The following is a 17,219-nucleotide window of genomic DNA, read 5'->3' on the forward strand; positions in this document are numbered from 1 at the left end:
GTACCAGCAATTTTGGTTTCTGTGAAGTTTAAAATGCTTTTTTTTTATTCCATACGTGCTGTTTGAGCAATCTTCAATGTGTTTGCTTCTCAGCATGTTTGACCTAATTGTGACTAGACTTGGCATATCCTCAAAACCCAAGTGGAAAAATGCCAATTTGCTCCACATGATGTTTAGTCACCAGTGCCAATTTTTAAAAAGCGTACCCTTTTTGGCTTTCTCTTGATCTCCACCATCACAGGAGTCAGTGTTCACCTAATCTGGTTGACTCTGTGATTTCTAGAAATGCTGCAAGCACTAAATTTGACAAAGGCATGGAATACTAAAGACCTGCTCTCCAGAACTAGCCTCACCTGATAGTGGCAAGTCACTTTTGTATCCTAATTCATCACTGTGCTTGAGTGCAATACGGTTGGTTTCTTTAAAATTAAATACTCAATTATTTGGCACAATAGTTAGATCATCCTCCCTGAACCAGTTTTTAATGCAGTATGCATGAGCTAATATGATCATTGATGTATGTGCAGTATAATGTCTTTCAACAAAAATTTCAATTGAATTAACTATTTACATCCTTCACATACACGGGGAGTAAAAGTCTTTACGTTACGTCTCTGTCTAAATGTGCAATGTGCACTCATAGTAATTTATAAGAAATAGAACAGTCAATGTAACATAGAAATACATTCAAATCAGCATGAGTTAATCGGCCTAGTGGAAGAAGCTGTCCAGGAGCCTGTTGGTCCTGACTTTTGTGTTGCGGTACCATTTTTCAGATGGTAGCAGCTGGAATAGATTGTGGTTGGGGTGACTTGGGTCCCCAATGATCCTTTGGGCCTTTTTTACACACCTGTCTTTGAAAATGTCCTGAATCATGAGAAATTCATAACTACAGATGTGTTGGGCTGTCTGCACCACTCTGCAGAACCTTGTTGTTAAGGGAGGTACAGTTCCCATACCAGGCAGTGATGCAGCCAGTCAGGATGCTCTCATTTGTGCCCCTGTGGAAAGTTCTTAGGATTTGGGGGCTCATACCAAACCTCCTCAACTGTCTGAGGTGAAAGAGGCACTGTTATACCTTTTTCACCACACAGTTGGTGTATAGAGCATAGAACAGTACAACACAAAGACAAGCACTTTGACCCTTGTTGTGCCGAACCAAATAAATTAGAAATCAAGTGGCCAACTAATTTAATCCCATCTGTCTACACAATGTTCTTATTGGTCTGTTTGCCTCACATTCACATGCTTATCTAAAGATCTCTTTAAAGTCTCTCATGTGTCTGCCTCTATCAATGCCCCAGGCAGCACATTTCAGGCACCCATCACTTAAAATAAACAACTTGCCTCTCACATCTTTGAAATTATACCTTCATCGTAAATGTATGCTCTCTGGTATTAAGACATTTCAAACTTGGGGGAAAAGATACTGTCAAATCTATTTATGTCTCTCATAACCTTATAAGTATCAGATCTCCTATCAACCTCTGCTGCTTCAGAAAAGTGTGTGCAGACTACATAAGGTCCTCGGTGATGTGGATGCCGAGGAATTTAAAGCTGTTTACCCTCTCAACCCCAGATCCATTGATGTCGATAGGGGTTAGCCTGTCTCCATTCCTCCTGTAATCTACAACCAGCTCCTTTGTTTTTGTGACATTAAGGGAGAGATTGTTTTATTGACACCACTGATGACTTCTTCCCTGTAGGCCACCTTGTTATTGTTTGAGATAATACCAATCAATGTAGTGTCATTGGCAAATTTAATTAGCAGATTAGAGCTGTGGGTGTCGACACAGTCATGGGTATACAAAGAGTAAACGAGGTGATTTAGTACACAGCCCTGAGGGGCTCCTGTGTTGAGAGTCAGAGGGGTGGAGGTGAGGGAGCCCACTCCTACCACCTGCTGGCAATCTGAAAGGATCCAGCTGCACAAGGCAGGGTCAAGGCTGAACTTCCTGTCGAGCCTGGATAGAATTATGGTGGTGAATGCTGAACTGTAGTCCAAGAACAACATTCTCACATAAGCATTCTTCTCCAGCTGTGTAAGGATGGTATTTAGAGCAGCAGCTATTGTGTTGTCTATCGATTGGTTGTGTCGGTAGGTGAATTGTGTGGGGGGGAGGGGGTCCAGTTTGGGTGGTAGAATACTGCAGATGTAGTCCTTGACCAGCCTTTCAAAGCATTTGCCCTCTGGTCCTGCAGCCATGCGACTATCCACTCATTGGAAACACCCGTGTACCTCAGCCTCAGAGATGACCAGGTTGCAGGTAGTAGTCTGGTAGTCCTGACAAAGGGTCTCGGCCCGAAATGTCGACTGTACCTCTTCCTATAGATGCTGCCTGGCCTGCTGCATTCGCCAGCAACTTCTATGTGCGTTGCAGGTAGTAGCGGTAGCTTTCCTCGGAGGCTCAGAATTTGCGACATTGAACTGAGTGTGAAAGCGATTAAGCTAATCTGGGACAGGCTGCGATGTCGGCGGCACCACAACGCTTGGCTTTGACGTCTGCAATGGTCTGCAACCCTTGCCACAAGTCACATGTGCTATTCATTGTGAATCTTAACTCAATCTTGTCCCTGTGTTGTTTTGTTTTGCGCAGATAGTAGCTGCTTTTCATGAGCTCCTGCTGATTGCCAGCAGTGTAAGTTCTGTGTTGCGCAGCAAGTGCTGCTGGCATGGAACTTGATCCAGGGTTTCTGGTTCGGGAAGACCCTGACCGACTTCTGGGGGACAACATTGTTGTGAAGCACGTGACTCCATCCGTAAGCTCGGAGACATCCTCGTCATAGAAGACATTCCATTCGATGTCATTGAAGCAGTCCTGCAGCATGGAGAACGATTGGTTGAACCAACAGTGGACTGTTTTAACTATGGCCGCCTCTTGTTTCAGCTTCTGCCTGTACGTCGGCAAAAGTAGGATCGAAGAGTGATCTAATTTTCCAAAACTTGGACTTAATGTTGCAAATGCTGCATTATAAAACTCAATGTATTTAAATTATAAGCTTCAAAGCAAGGCCTCAGACATAAATCTGTAATCTGGTGTGCAGAATTTTATGACTTGTGCTTGTAAATTGTGACCATTTGCTAATGAAGTTAATCTTCGGGGTGCATAAGCAGCAAATAAATAAGCCCATCACAATTTGCAGTTCTGTGAAATTTATTGTAAAGTTGATTTGAAAATGCTAGAGGTCTAGGAGGATATTTTCCATGCAAGAGTGGTTACAACTTTAGTTTAGTCATCCTTTGGACATTGCCCTGGAATGTCAGGTTGAATTTTGCACATGTATCTGTGACTTGAATATTTTGAATAGCAGCCTAAATGATGCTGCTGAGTTCTGACAATGACTGACTTGAAAACACAAGTTTTCTTCACATTTGAAGTCTTTTCCAATATTCTGAAGGAGCATGGAGGTTAAATTTTGCTCTAGAAATGGGTTCATATCTTTCTTAACCCACTGATTTTTGACAAATGGTGATTTTTTTTTTACTAACTTGTAACAAAGCTCACTGTTGTCACTACTTAAATAAGAACCATGGTAAGCCATCTTGTTCCTTAAGCCTGTTCTTTTTTTCACGTAGATGATGCCTGGTATGATCTTGCTTTTGATTTTACTTTTCACCTGATTGCCCTAAATTCCAGAAATTCTTAGCTTTGAATGTACAGTGGATTCAGGTTAATTGGAACACATTGGGACCAGTACATTTTGGCCCAATGAAGCAGCTGCCCCAATTAGCCAAAGTTTCATGGAAATAAAACTGACAAACTCACAAAAAAGACAAACTGCTGTTTAATGAGTAACAAATTATGTATTTAAATGAAATACAGAACAAATTCACTATCAATGCTACTACAGTGCTATAAAACTGTTTTAGTTCTTGATGGTTATTGATGGAGGAATTCTTTATTTCTATTGACTGTAAATGAGCAAAATCAGTGCAGACACCTGGTGCAAATAATGGACTGCCATCAAACAATGCTATCAATGATTGTATCCTACAAATCTTCATTTTGACTGTACCGTTCAAGATGATATTGATACCTTCAACTTCTTTGTAGATCCCAATGTATTGAAGTAGTGACATTGTTTCATTTTCACTCCTGGCTGTTTTTGGCATCTCCAAGCCTGGAAGCTTGAATCCACAGTGAACAAATCAGCATCTGCAGTCTCTTTTGTTTGTGTTGAGATATAGTCCTTTGAGACATTGTGTGAAAGGAAGAAAACAATTCCTCCCATGGGATTCTTTAGCTGGGCACTAGCAGTGTGTTCTGATCACAGGGATTGCCTTTCTCTGTTCTTATGGTAACATTACCATAAAGACTTAAAAACCAGGTTATATTACCCTTCTACCTTAAGACTTGCAGACCTTCTGGATGTTATTCTGCTTGGTGTTCGTGCAAGTTTCAGTGATATTTATATGCAGGATGTATAACTGTCTATGTTCATCAGATACTGCATGTTTATAGCATATGGTAGTATGACTGATCATTTGGATTGATTGTAAAAAGATTCCTTGGAAGGAGAAGTAGTGACTGCAAATGTTAAAGCAAATGAAAATGAGAAGATTAATCTGCAAAAAAATGTGTGCTTGTAAGTGAATGCTCTGTATTGGTGCAGTGTTGAACTAAAAACAGGTTTTTTAAAGAATGCATTGTTCAGTCTTTGATATTCAGATGCTGTTTTGAAAGTAGAGAGAAGTCACTAAATAATAGATCAGCAATGCCTAATGATCTCTGTTCTATTAATTAGTGTTAGGCGATGGCTTTATAATGAAACTTATTCTGAAATGCTGATTAAAGAAATTTTCATATTTTTTCATATCCAGATAAAAACTTTGATGATGAAGAATCTGTGGATGGTAACAGGCCATCATCTGCCAGCTCCACGTCTTCAAAAGCTCATGGTTCACGACGTCCTGTTGGCATGAGTACAAGTCGTCGACCAGGTTCGTCTGCAGTTGGCTGGAAGAGTACTACAAGTAATTGAAACTTTATTTTGTTTTCTTTGTTTCTGTAAAATTTGCACGTGATAACATAAAATTTATAGGAAATGTAATATTCCTCCCAATATGTTTACATAAATATTTAATCAATTGATTGGATAATTCTGATTCCAATTGTTCATTAATTTCCATAATAAGACATAGGAGCAGAATTAGGCCGTTCAGCACATCATGCTGTTTCATCATGGCTGATCCCGGATCCCATTCAAGCCCATACACCTGTGCTTTCACCATATCCCTGGGTGCACCAACCAATCAGGAATCTGTCAACTTCTGCTTTGAATATACCCATGGACCTGGCCTCCACCATGGTCTGTGGCAGAGCGTTCCACAAATTTACCACTCTTTGGCTTAAAAAATATTACTCTTTACTTCTGTTCTGAAAGGTTGCCCTTCAATTTTGAGGCTGTACCCTCTAGTCTGGATAGCCCCACTGGAGGAAACATCTTCTCCTCATCTACTTTATCTAGTCCTTTCAACATTTGGTAGGTTTCAATGAGATCCCCACGCATTCTTCTAAATTCCAGTGAGTACAGGCCCAAGGCTACCAAATGTTCTTCATATGTTAATCCATTCATTCCCAGAATCATCCTTGTGAACCTCCTCTGGACTCTCTTCAATTACAATACATCCTTTCTGAGATATGGGGCCCAAAACTGTTGAAAATACTCAAAATGCAGCCTGACTAGTGTCTTATAAAGGCTCAGCATTATCTCTTTGCTTTTATATTCTATTTCCCTTGAAATAAATGCCAACATTGCATTTGTCTTTACCCTGGACACAACCTGTGAGATAACCTCCTGGGAGTCTTGCACGAGGACTCCAAAGTCCCTTTGCACCTCTGATGTTTGAATTTAGTTAATAGTCTACACCATTGTTCCTTTTACCAAGATGTATTATTGGATTGAATTGACTTTACTTGCATCCTTCATATACATAAGTAAAAATCTTTACGTTAGTTCTCCATCTAAATGTGCAATGTGCAAATTATAATTTATAATAAATAGTATGTACAATAGAACAGTCAGTATAACATAGAAATACACTCAAATCAGCTTTGAGTTAATCAGTCTGATGGCCTGATGGAAGAAACTGTCCCAGAGCCTGTTGGTCCTGGCTTTAATGCTGAGGTACCATTTCCCGGATGGTTGCAAATAGAATAGATTGTGGTTGGGGTGACTCAGGTCCCCAATGATCCTTCGGGCCTTTTTTACACACCTGTCTTTGTAGATATCCTGAATAATGGGAAGTTCACATCTACAGATGCGCTGGGATGTCCGCACCACTCTGCAGAGTCTGCGATTGAGGGAAGTACAGTTCCTATACCAGGTAGTGATGCAGTTAGTCAGGATGCTCTCAATTGTGCCCCTGAAGAAAGTTCTTAGGATTTGGGGGCCCATACCAAACTTCTTCAACAGTCTGAGGTAAAAGAAGCGCTGTTGTGCCTTTTTCACCACACAGCCGGTATGAACAGACCATGCAAGATCCTCGGTGATATGTATGCCGAGGAACTTAAAGCCCTTCACCCTCTCAACTCCAGATCCATTGATGTCAATAGGGGTTAGCCTGTCTTCATTCCTCCTGTGGTCCACAACCAGCTACTTTGTTTTTGCGACATTGAGGGAGAGGTTGTTTTCTTGACACCACTCTGTCAGGGTGATGAGTTCTTCTCTGTAGGCTGCTTCATTATTGTTTGAGATTTGGTTAATCAGTGTAGTATCATCAAATTTAATTAGCAGGTTGGAGCTGTAGGTGGTGACATAGTCATGGGTAGGCAGAGAGTAAAGGAGGGGGCTTGGGGCACAGCCCTGAGGGGTGCCTGTGTTGAGGGGCAGAGGTGAGGGAGCCCACTCTTACCACCTGCTGGCCATCTAACAAGAAGTCTAGAATCCAGCTGCACAAGGCAAGGTGAAGGCAGAGGTGTCTGAGCTTCTTGTCAAGCCTTGAGGGAATTATGGTGTTGAATGCTGAACTGTACATTTTCCAACACTATATTCCATTTGGCACATTTTTGTCTATTCTTCCAATATGTTTAAGTCCTGCTGCAATCACATTGCTTCCTCAGCACTACCTACCTCTCCACCTATCTTCGTATCATCTGCAAACTTTGCAACAAAGCCATCAATTTCAGTATCTAAATTATTGATAAAGAATGTGAAAAGTAGCAATTCCAATACTGACCCTTGAGGAACACCACTAGTCACTGGCAGCCAACCCCTTTATTCCCACTCGCCTCCTGCCTGTTATTCATTCCTTTATCCATGCCAGTATATTTCTTGTTACACCACAGGATTTTATCTTAAGCAGCCTCATGTAAGGCACCTTATCAAATGTCTTCTGAAAATCTAAGTAAATGGCATCCACTGCCTCCCTTTTGTCCCTTTTTTTTTTGTTGTCAGCTTATTTAATAAGGTCTTTGGCTGTTTGGCAATATTGGAAATGTGATCTTGAAATAACATCACTTTTAATTTTCTTCATACTTGCCCAAGAAAAATACAATACAAATTTTCTTAAGATAAAATATTTGCTTGGAGCTGTCTCAGTACCTTAAAAGTCAGCACTTCTCCTCTTACTTTGAATAATGTAGACATCCCTGTTATGGTGAATAATTGTTAATTTTAATAATTGCACGCAGAAAGTGGCCTTTAAGATTCTATTTCAGAAATATTGTAAATGGTAATGCTGTTTATTCTTAAATTGATGCTAATCTATCAAATGTTGGACATCGAAATTTTTCATTGTTAAAAGATTCAAACATGCTGTTTTTTGTTATTAATAGGCATCTTTGCAAAACCTCTTCCCTTAATAACTAATTACAAATCTTATTTTTGGTTTGTATCCGAAAATTCAAGAATATAGAAACCCAAGCTCTGATTGTATAAAACCCTATTTGGCTTAATACATTAATTGCTAGAGTTGAACAATTTTTTTTCACTTCCAGATTAGTATGTAACTAGAAACTTGCATGTACTTATCCCCATTATCTTCTCAAAAACTCTGGAAAATCAAGCAAACGTATCGCCTGTTTTCCATTAACAATTACAGCCCAAATATACGGACTCCTACTGCTTTAAATAATCCCAGGAGAACGTTCTGATTCCTTAGGATTGGGAAACAATTACCTTAGGGAATAAAGCCAATTTCCAAACTCTCGAGCATTGTGTTTAAAAATTTCTGATTAAAATATATTTAAATTGCCTGTGGGATCTTTGGGAGATTGATATTTACAATGGTATCTTAAAATCAATTCTGTTGTTTTTGGTCTAAATTCTGGAAAATATAGTTGTAGAATTACTGAAGCTTGAGACGATTCCAATTTGTTCATTGAGTGACACTGCAATTTTAAGTGATTCGCCCAATCATTTATTCACTCTAGACCACACTTCCTGTTATCTAAATACAAAAATGTCCATAGAGAAAGAACTCAAGAAAATTTGGAGTAGAAATGATCTGCTAGGCCCTTCTGGTCTGCCCCACTCACCCCCTATTCAATATGATCACTGCTCATCTATGCTTGTCTTATCTCCTCTTCTGTGCTAGTTCCCATAATTCTCTGTTCCCCAGTCTTGCTAATATTTACCTACCTCTATGTTAAATCATCAGACTTGTACCACCGTTTAAGGGAAGAGAATTCCTATGATTAACTAGAGAAAATTTCTATGCAGCAGAGTTAGAAATGACTGGCCTCCTCATTTTGTAACTTGTTCCTCTTGTTCTTGAATCTCCCATAAGTGAAATCAGAATCAGGTTTATTATAATTGATGTATGCCATAAAATTTGTTATGTAGCAGCAGTACATGCAATACATAAATTACTGTAAATTATAATAAGAAATTTACTCAGTGGCTGCTTTATTAGGTACATGTGCCCACCTGCTCTTAATGCAAATATCTAATCAGCAGCAACTTAATGCATAAAAGTATGCAGACATAGTCAAGAAATTCAGTTGTTGCTCAGGCCAAATATCAGAATGAGGAAGAGATATGATTTAAGTGATGGTGACCCTGCCAAACAGGGTGGTTTGACTATCTCAGAAATTGCTAATCTCCTGGGATTTTCACATACGACAGTGTCTAGAGTTTATAGAGAATGGTACAAAGAACAAAGAAAATCCAGTGAGCAAACGAGAAAATCTGCAGATGTTGGAAATCCACAAAATGCTGGAGGAACTCGGTAGGCCAGGCAGCATCTATGGAGAAAAGTACAGTTGACCTTTCAAGCCAGGACCCTTCATGGTTCTGTGGACACAAATTCTTTTATTAGTGAGAGAGGAACAGGAAAGCGACAGTAACTTAAATACTTACTCTGTTGTAATGAGTAAGTATTTGAGGTGCATCTTTGAACACACACCACGTCGAAGCTTGGAAATGGGTGGGCTACAGCAGCAGAAGACCAAGAAAATACACTCAGTGGTCACTTTGTTGAGTACAGGAAGTGCCTAATAAAGTGACCACTGTGTATATAAAATAATAATAAATAATGGAAAAGGAGAACAAAATAGTGAGAATGTTCACGGATTCGTGGTGAAATTGGATGATGAATGGGAAGAAGTTGTTCCCAAAACATTGAGTGTGCATCTGGAACCTCCTGTACCTTCTCCCCAATGGTAGCAATGAGAAAAGGGCATGTCCTGGATGGTGAGAGTCATTAGTGATGAAAAACGTCTCAATCTACCCTATCAAGCCTCCTCAGGATCTTTTGCTTGAATAAGTTCACTCTTCATTTTTCTAAACTCCAAGGAATCCAAGTTAAACAGCTCCTGAAAGGACATTACTTTAAACCTAGAATTAACCTGGCGGGTCTCTTGTGGGTTGCTTCCAAAGCTCTGTGTAGTTTTTTTTGGATAAAAGGAGCAGAACAGTGCACAATATTTGTACTGCCTTTGTGTACAAAGCTAGGCAGAGTATTAAACATCTTTTCAAAAATCACCTGAGCCAGAAGCTTTCTTCAGGGATTTTGGTGAGAAAACTTTGTGAAACTGCAGAAATATTTGTAAACCAAATATTAAATTTAACACATAATCGTCAGACGTCTAAATATACTAATATTCTTGATTAATCTCACAATCAGTGTGAAGGTAATACACACATGCAACGTTTTTTAGCTACACCGTGGGCTAGGGTGAACTAGTGGCGTGGACGATTGCTTAATAGTGTTGAACAATAAAGATACTACTTCCTTGAAAGTGCATCTTCTAAATGTTCACCAATATCACGAAAACTTAAGACTCACAGTTGCAGCTATTTCAAGGGCAAATGGAGATGGATGTCTTTCTATCACGTGTGCTGTAAGTTGAAATCCAAATTGTGCAGAAAACCATTTAAAAAAAAAAAAAAAAAAAAAAAAACAGCAATGACCAGGAAATGATGTTTGTACAAAACGAACTACAGGTCGACCTTCACTAATCCAGCACCATTGGGACCTGAGGAGTGCTGGATTAGTGAAAATGCCGAATTAAAGAAGGATCACATTAAGCATAATCAGGGCCGGATTATCGAAGGAACGGGTTTACAGGTAGTTGGATTAGTGAAGGTTGACCTGTACGCATAAAATAGCACCTCCAGAGCTAGAAAAGTACTTGAGATGTGGCCCTCCAACACTTTGTTCAATTGTCAGAAAACCTCCCTACAGTTAACACCCAACCCCTTTGCAATAAAATCCAAAATTCCATTTGCTTCCATTCTTCTACCCACATCCTAACATTCTGTGAATCATTCATTGGAATATTTGCATCCTTCTGAACTTCACACTTGGGTCATGCTTCAATAAGCAAAACAAAACTCTTCCCCAGATTAAACTCCATTAGGAGGTTTCTGCCCAATCAGTCACTTTGTCTGTATCTTCAGAACTATTGTGTCCTCATCACAACATTGGCAGTACCTGTTTTGGTATCATCAACAAACTCTGAAACCATGCATTCAGATTATTTGTGCACTTAATGAACATTCAAATATCTTTTCCAGCCTGAAAAGGACCCACTTATTCCAACAGTTTGTTTGCTATGAGGAAAACCAGTTTTCAATCCATACTATTATATCCTCCAATACCTTTGTCCTTTACTTATGCACGTCTCCTTGAAAATCTAAATATATTACATTTGTAGGTTCCTTGCCATCAATATTCCCTGTCACATCTTCAAAGATTTGAGCAAATTTGTCAAATGTAATTTTATCTTTTGAAAAACCCCTCTGACTAGGTTTAATTAAATTCTATTAGGGCATCAGGGTAGCATATATACCCTGAACCACAGTAATCAAAAGTTGGGTTGAGCTGAGAGTACAGAGCAGGCTCACTCCCTCATTCACTGAGAGTCAGAGTTTGGCTGACAGCCACTCTTTCTGTGCCTGATGTCTCTTCTATAGCAGCTGAGTCTGTGATCTTTTCTCATATACACTGCTTATTTATGACTTGTGAGCAATTTGGGTTACAAACAATTCTTAGAATGAAACCTAGTAATAACCTAGAAACTGCCTTGGAAAATAGGATTCCACAAGAAAGGAGAACAATCTGCTGAATTAAGCAAGTTTTAGAAAAAAAATGTCAACCAATGTTTTCAGCCACTTAAAACCCTTGAATGCAGGGCATCAGTTCATGGCAATTTGTTTACCTTTATCCAATTTTTTTTGCTACTCTATTCACTGTGAGAGGGAGGATTTAAAAAAAATTAGAGCTACTCTAATTCAACTATCTTGGGGATATCTGCAATATCCTCCATAATGAAGATTGAAGAAAAAAATCCATTTAACATATTTGCCAAATCTTTGTTTTGTTATTAATTTGTCAAGCATATTTTCCAAAAGTCCCACACCTAATCTGCTTTCTCGTAGTTTTGTTACTATGTGCAGGTTTTCTCTTAAAACGATTTTCTCATGAACTTTTTAGTCTTTTGCTGCTAGATCCTAAAATCATTGCGATCTTCTCACCTGCCACCAGCTTTTTCCACTTTTCATGCCCAATTTTTTGATTTAATATCCTCCTCGATCTCCTTTGTAAACCACAATTGTGTCCCTTTCTTGTGGAATCCTGCCTTCTCAAAGAATATATTCCAGCTGAGTGTTACCTGTACACTGAACAGTTGTCAAGTTGTGATACAGATGTGTCCCTTAACTAACTTTCTCAATCCACTTTCGACAACTCCACCTTTATACCATTTTAGTTAAATTGAAGGCAATGATTTTGGTCATCTGATGTTCACCCTCACTACACCCTGACTTGTATCATGGTCTCACTATCTTCTAGGGTAGGGGTTCCCAACCTGGAGTCCACGATCCCCTCATTTAATGGTAGGGGTCCATGACAGAAAAAATGTTGGAAACCCTGCTCTAGGGGATTCTTAGCCACAAGGTGTCAGAATAGTCCTTTCTATTTACTCATGACAAAATCTAAATTGGCTCATTTCCAGGTAGATTTCTTAAATGTACTTTTTTAGGAAACAAAAAAAATTCTTGAGCCACTCTCAAATTCTTCTACAATACCTTTGCAACTTTAGGTATTCAGTGACAGTTGCAGTTTCTTCCAACGTTGCTACTTCCCCATTTATGGTCTAATGCCCACTTATGTCTCCTTTCCCCTGTTCATAATTTTAATCCAAACTAATTCTACATTACTATCCACTTTCAACATTGTTCTGATAGCTTCCTTGATTAACAATGCTGCTCTCTTTTTGACTCATTCTTTTAGAATATCATTTAACCTGGAATATTGAGTACCCAGTCCTGTTGTGCTGGAACCACATTCAGTTCGGTGCTATCTACTTGCAAATACCTTTAAATAAAGAGCATTAAAGTTTTTTTTTAACATGTTTTGCTAATTCTGGATTTTCTCTATTCTGAGTACTTTAGTTCACATTTTCTTCAGCATATCACACTTGTCAGTTTTCCCCTCACTGTCCTATGTTATCACTCGCTTATTTCCTTTTGATTTATTAAATAAAAAATTCTTGGAGCCTACCTCTCCTCTGTTTAGTTCAAAGTCCATTTACAATCCTGCTTATGTGCTGGTAAGTATTACCCTTCAACAACGAGGCCCCTAAAACAGTGTGAATAACTTTGCTTACATCAACGCTGAACTGATTCCATACCCTATGGACTCACTTTCAAGGACTCTACTTCTCTTGTTCTGTATGTACGCAGTTTGTCTTTTATGCATTTAGTCTTTGTAGTTTTCATTGATTTTTTTTTGTTCTACTGTGAATGCCTGTAAGAAATTGAACCTCAGGTTACAATATGGTGACATATATGGAGTTTAATAATAAAGTTACTTTGAATTTGGGAATCAGGATGGAAGTGATTGATGGCACTTGTTGCATTCCATACTTCATGTGTTGGGTAGGAAAGGAATGTAGTAGATAGTGAGCCAGAGTCCTGTGTAAGTACTGCTCCTTTCAGTATGCTGAGATGGATGGAAAGTGGGATTGGTACGCATGACAAATCATGCTCCATTCTGCAAGTAGGCTGTTATTGTGGAGGTTAAGCCTATTGTGGTACTGTGAAGAGGTAGTGGGGGAAAAGGTATGGAGGATGAGGCAGATGTTCCAGAAATACATACGATAATGAAATCCTTATGAAGAAAAAAAGTTAGAATATGCAATACCTTTCATATCAATTTAGAAAAATAATAATGGTGAGAATGGGTAATGCCCTTGAACCAACAGTGCAGGGGAAAAGGTGCTCAAGCAATGGCTTTTATTTTCTTGTCTATTTCCAGAAAAGGAATTGCTGAGACTTTGATGAGAAGAGTGTGAGTGTTTGAAGGAGATGGATGGGTGGAAGTTGGCAACAACATGAAAGAAAATTTACAAAGTTAGGCAAGAGCATTAATGGCATTGATGCAGCTGTATAAACTCCTGGGGAGCCGACGGAGTGGGACTCAAACAGAACATTCCAGATATGTTATGGCAAAGATGGCAAATACAGATTGTAGGAAGGTTTTGGAGTTTATTCGGATCTTTATGTTGGCCATGCTTGTCTGTATTTATCACACTTCCTTCAAATATTGAATTATTGGAATATGCAATTAATTTCTTGTATGGATAAAACTTTTGCTGTCTATGAAATCACCGGGTTGCGTTGGTTTTAAAAAATCAAGTGTTTTAATTTTTCCGAACTCATTATTCTTGATGTAAATATTGGGACTACTCTAGCAGCTGAATAATAAACTGTAAAAGAGAGCCATAGTTATTTCAATAGGTTGAAAAGCCCAATTTCCTTTGGAAAAATAGTTGTTCTTGAAAATATTTAAGAATCGTGTGCTGTGTTTGGAACACCTTTTTTTAAATTCTGATTTCCCACATTTACAGGCTTACCCTTATTTTCTGAAGTGAATAAGTTGGGGTACAATTAATGTTGTACTGACAGGCTTCAAATTGTGATTTGTGTCTCAATGCAAATGATGAGTACTAGCACTTTGAAGGGTTACTGTAGCTCAACTCATATTTTATAACATATAGAAGCAGAATTAGGCCATTTTACCATAGTCAAAAGTTGCATACATTTCAATAGCGGTTTTTAAAGCAATTGGGCAAGACCTCATGTTAAATTCCTGATTCTGAGGTACTGACGTCACCTAAAGCTGATTAACTGAGCAGTGATTAGAGATTAAATCAGATACGTTTTGTATTCTGTTCATCTGGACCACAGTAGACAATTAAGTTCTTACCTGAGACCAGAGATTGTCACTGTTAAAGAAATAGGATTTTTAGCTAATGTTGGCATTTAGTCACTAATACACATATAGAACTTCTGTAGGTCTAACTGATTAAAGCTAAAACCATAATAGTCATAGTCATACTTTATTAATCCCGGGGGAAATTGGTTTTCGTTACAGTTGCTCCATAAATAATAAATAGTAATAGGACCATAAATAGTTAAATAGTAATATGTAAATTATGCCAGTAAATTATGAAATAAGTCCAGGACCAGCCTTTTAGCTCAGGGTGTTTGACCCTCCAAGGGAGGAGTTGTAAAGTTTGATGGCCGCAGGCAGGAATGACTTCCTATGACGCTCAGTGCTGCATCTTGGTGGAATGAGTCTCTGGCTGAATGTACTCCTGTGCCCACCCAGTACATTATGTAGTGGATGGGAGACATTGACCAGGATGGCATGCAACTTAGGCAGCATCCTCTTTTCAGACACCACCGTCAGAGAGTCCAGTTCCATCCCCACAACATCACTGGCTTTACGAATGAGTTTGTTGATTCTGTTGGTGTCTGCCACCCTCAGCCTGCTGCCCCAGCACACAACAGCAAACATGATACCACTGGCCACCACAGACTCGTAGAATATCCTCAGCATCGTCCGGCAGATGTTAAAGGACCTCAGTCTCCTCAGGAAATAGAGACGGCTCTGACCCTTCTTGTAGACCGCCTCAGTGTTCTTTGACCAGTCCAGTTTATTGTCAATTCGTATCCCCAGGTATTTGTAATCCTCCACCATGTCCACACTGACCCCCTGGATGGAAACAGGGGTCACCGGTACCTTAGCTCTCCTCAGGTCTACCACCAGCTCCTTAGTCTTTTTCACATTAAGCTGCAGATAATTCTGCTCACACCATGTGACAAAGTTTCCTACCGTAGCCCTGTACTCAGCCTCATCTCCCTTGCTGATGCATCCAACTATGGCAGAGTCATCGGAAAACTTCTGAAGATGACAAGACTCTGTGCAGTAGTTGAAGTCCGAGGTGTAAATTGTGAAGAGAAAGGGAGAAAAGACGGTCCCCTGTGGTGCCCCAGTGCTGCTGATCACTCTGTTGGACACAGTGTTGCAAGCACACGTACTGTGGTCTGCCGGTCAGTTAATCAGGAATCCATGATACCAGGGAAGCATCCACCTGCACTGCTGTCAGCTTCTCCCCCAGCAGAGCAGGGCAAATGGTGTTGAACGCACTGGAGAAGTCAAAAAACATGACCCTCACAGTGCTTGCTGGCTTGTCCATGTGGGCGTAGATACGGTTCAGTAGGAAGACGCTGGCATCCTCAACTCCTAGTCGGGGCTGGTAGGCGAACTGGAGGGGATCTAAGTGTGGCCTGACCATAGGCATTAAGATGGTACTGCAGGACTAGAATTTAAACATGTGTCCTACTTCTAGTTTCTAAGGTCTCCTGTATAAAAATGTCTCGATTGAGAGGGGCAAAAGTTGTGTTCAGCTGTGATTTCTCTTCACGGTGCCTGTAAAAGGAACACAATAAAAGTTTCCCAAACTGATTCCCGGGATGATGAAACTTGTCTGTGCCTTTGGATCATCCAAGCTTGTATTGCCGAGAGCTCAAAGGATTGAGAAGCATATAACTCTGGCAGGGCCAGACTGACTCAATGTGGAAAGGCTTTCTCTATGTTTGGAGGTGATCCAAAACAAGGCGTTACAGTCCCAGGATACAGGGTTAAGACTTCATCGACTGGGAAGAGAAGAAACTAGTTACATCAAACATCAAGTGGGATGGGGAATGAGCAGGAGTATAGTATTGAGATAGAGGATCAGCCATGCGTACTTGAATGGTGGAACAATCTTGATGGGCTGAATGGCCGAATCCTATTTAATGTGTATTAATGTTGCAGAATTTAAATAGGTAGAGATGATAATTGACTATTTATTGAGCATATTAAGCCTTATTAAGTTACAGAGAAAATTTGTGATTTGGTGTGAGAGGTAACTTGGGTATAAGTCTGAGTAGAAAAAATTTGTTTTGAATCAATCACATCTTCCAGTTTTATTCTGTCTCGTGCTGGTTTGATGTGAGAATAGATTAAATCAACTTGACCCTTTCCAGTATTTTTCATAGTGCTTGTTGCACTTTGGTACTTGTGAGGTGAGCTGACTCATTGATAATCGGGAAACTGTAAAAACCATTTTTACAGCATGATCTGAGGTCAGCAGCATGATCTGGGGACAGATTGTGGTGCCTGAGGCTTTGTTGTCACTTGTGATCTGTATTACTTTATGAAATGATCGTGGTGGTGAGGCCAGAGGATGTTGGAATTATGTGATTCGGGATTGGGAGAAGGTCAGGTGGGGTCCAGCTGGATCTATCTTAATTGCAAAATACCCTATGACATTAACATTTGAAGTGTAATTACTATAGTAACAAAGTGAATATGCTGCAGATAATGATTATAATATGCCATAAACTGTAACAGGATAAGTAAAGAATTAACCTTTAATTCTGTTGATTCAACAAAAAATATTAACATAGCTGATTTAGAGCTCTTGTGTTAACGATGCAAT

General features: G+C 39.5%; 1 protein-coding gene across 9 annotated transcripts in view; it reads left to right on the plus strand.

Moving 5' to 3' along the window:
* clasp1a (cytoplasmic linker associated protein 1a) overlaps positions 1-17,219 on the plus strand; it is a 296,574-nt gene that overhangs the window by 116,973 nt on the left and 162,382 nt on the right. For all 9 annotated transcript variants that reach the window (XM_072258680.1, XM_072258685.1, XM_072258683.1 and 6 more), the window contains exon 9: positions 4,823-4,975. In XM_072258680.1, coding sequence (XP_072114781.1) covers positions 4,823-4,975 — 153 coding nt within the window. The remainder of the gene's footprint in view (positions 1-4,822; positions 4,976-17,219) is intronic.

This window comes from Mobula birostris, chromosome 5 (assembly GCF_030028105.1).
Source record: "Mobula birostris isolate sMobBir1 chromosome 5, sMobBir1.hap1, whole genome shotgun sequence".
In the NCBI taxonomy this organism is placed as follows: Eukaryota; Metazoa; Chordata; class Chondrichthyes; order Myliobatiformes; family Myliobatidae; genus Mobula; species Mobula birostris.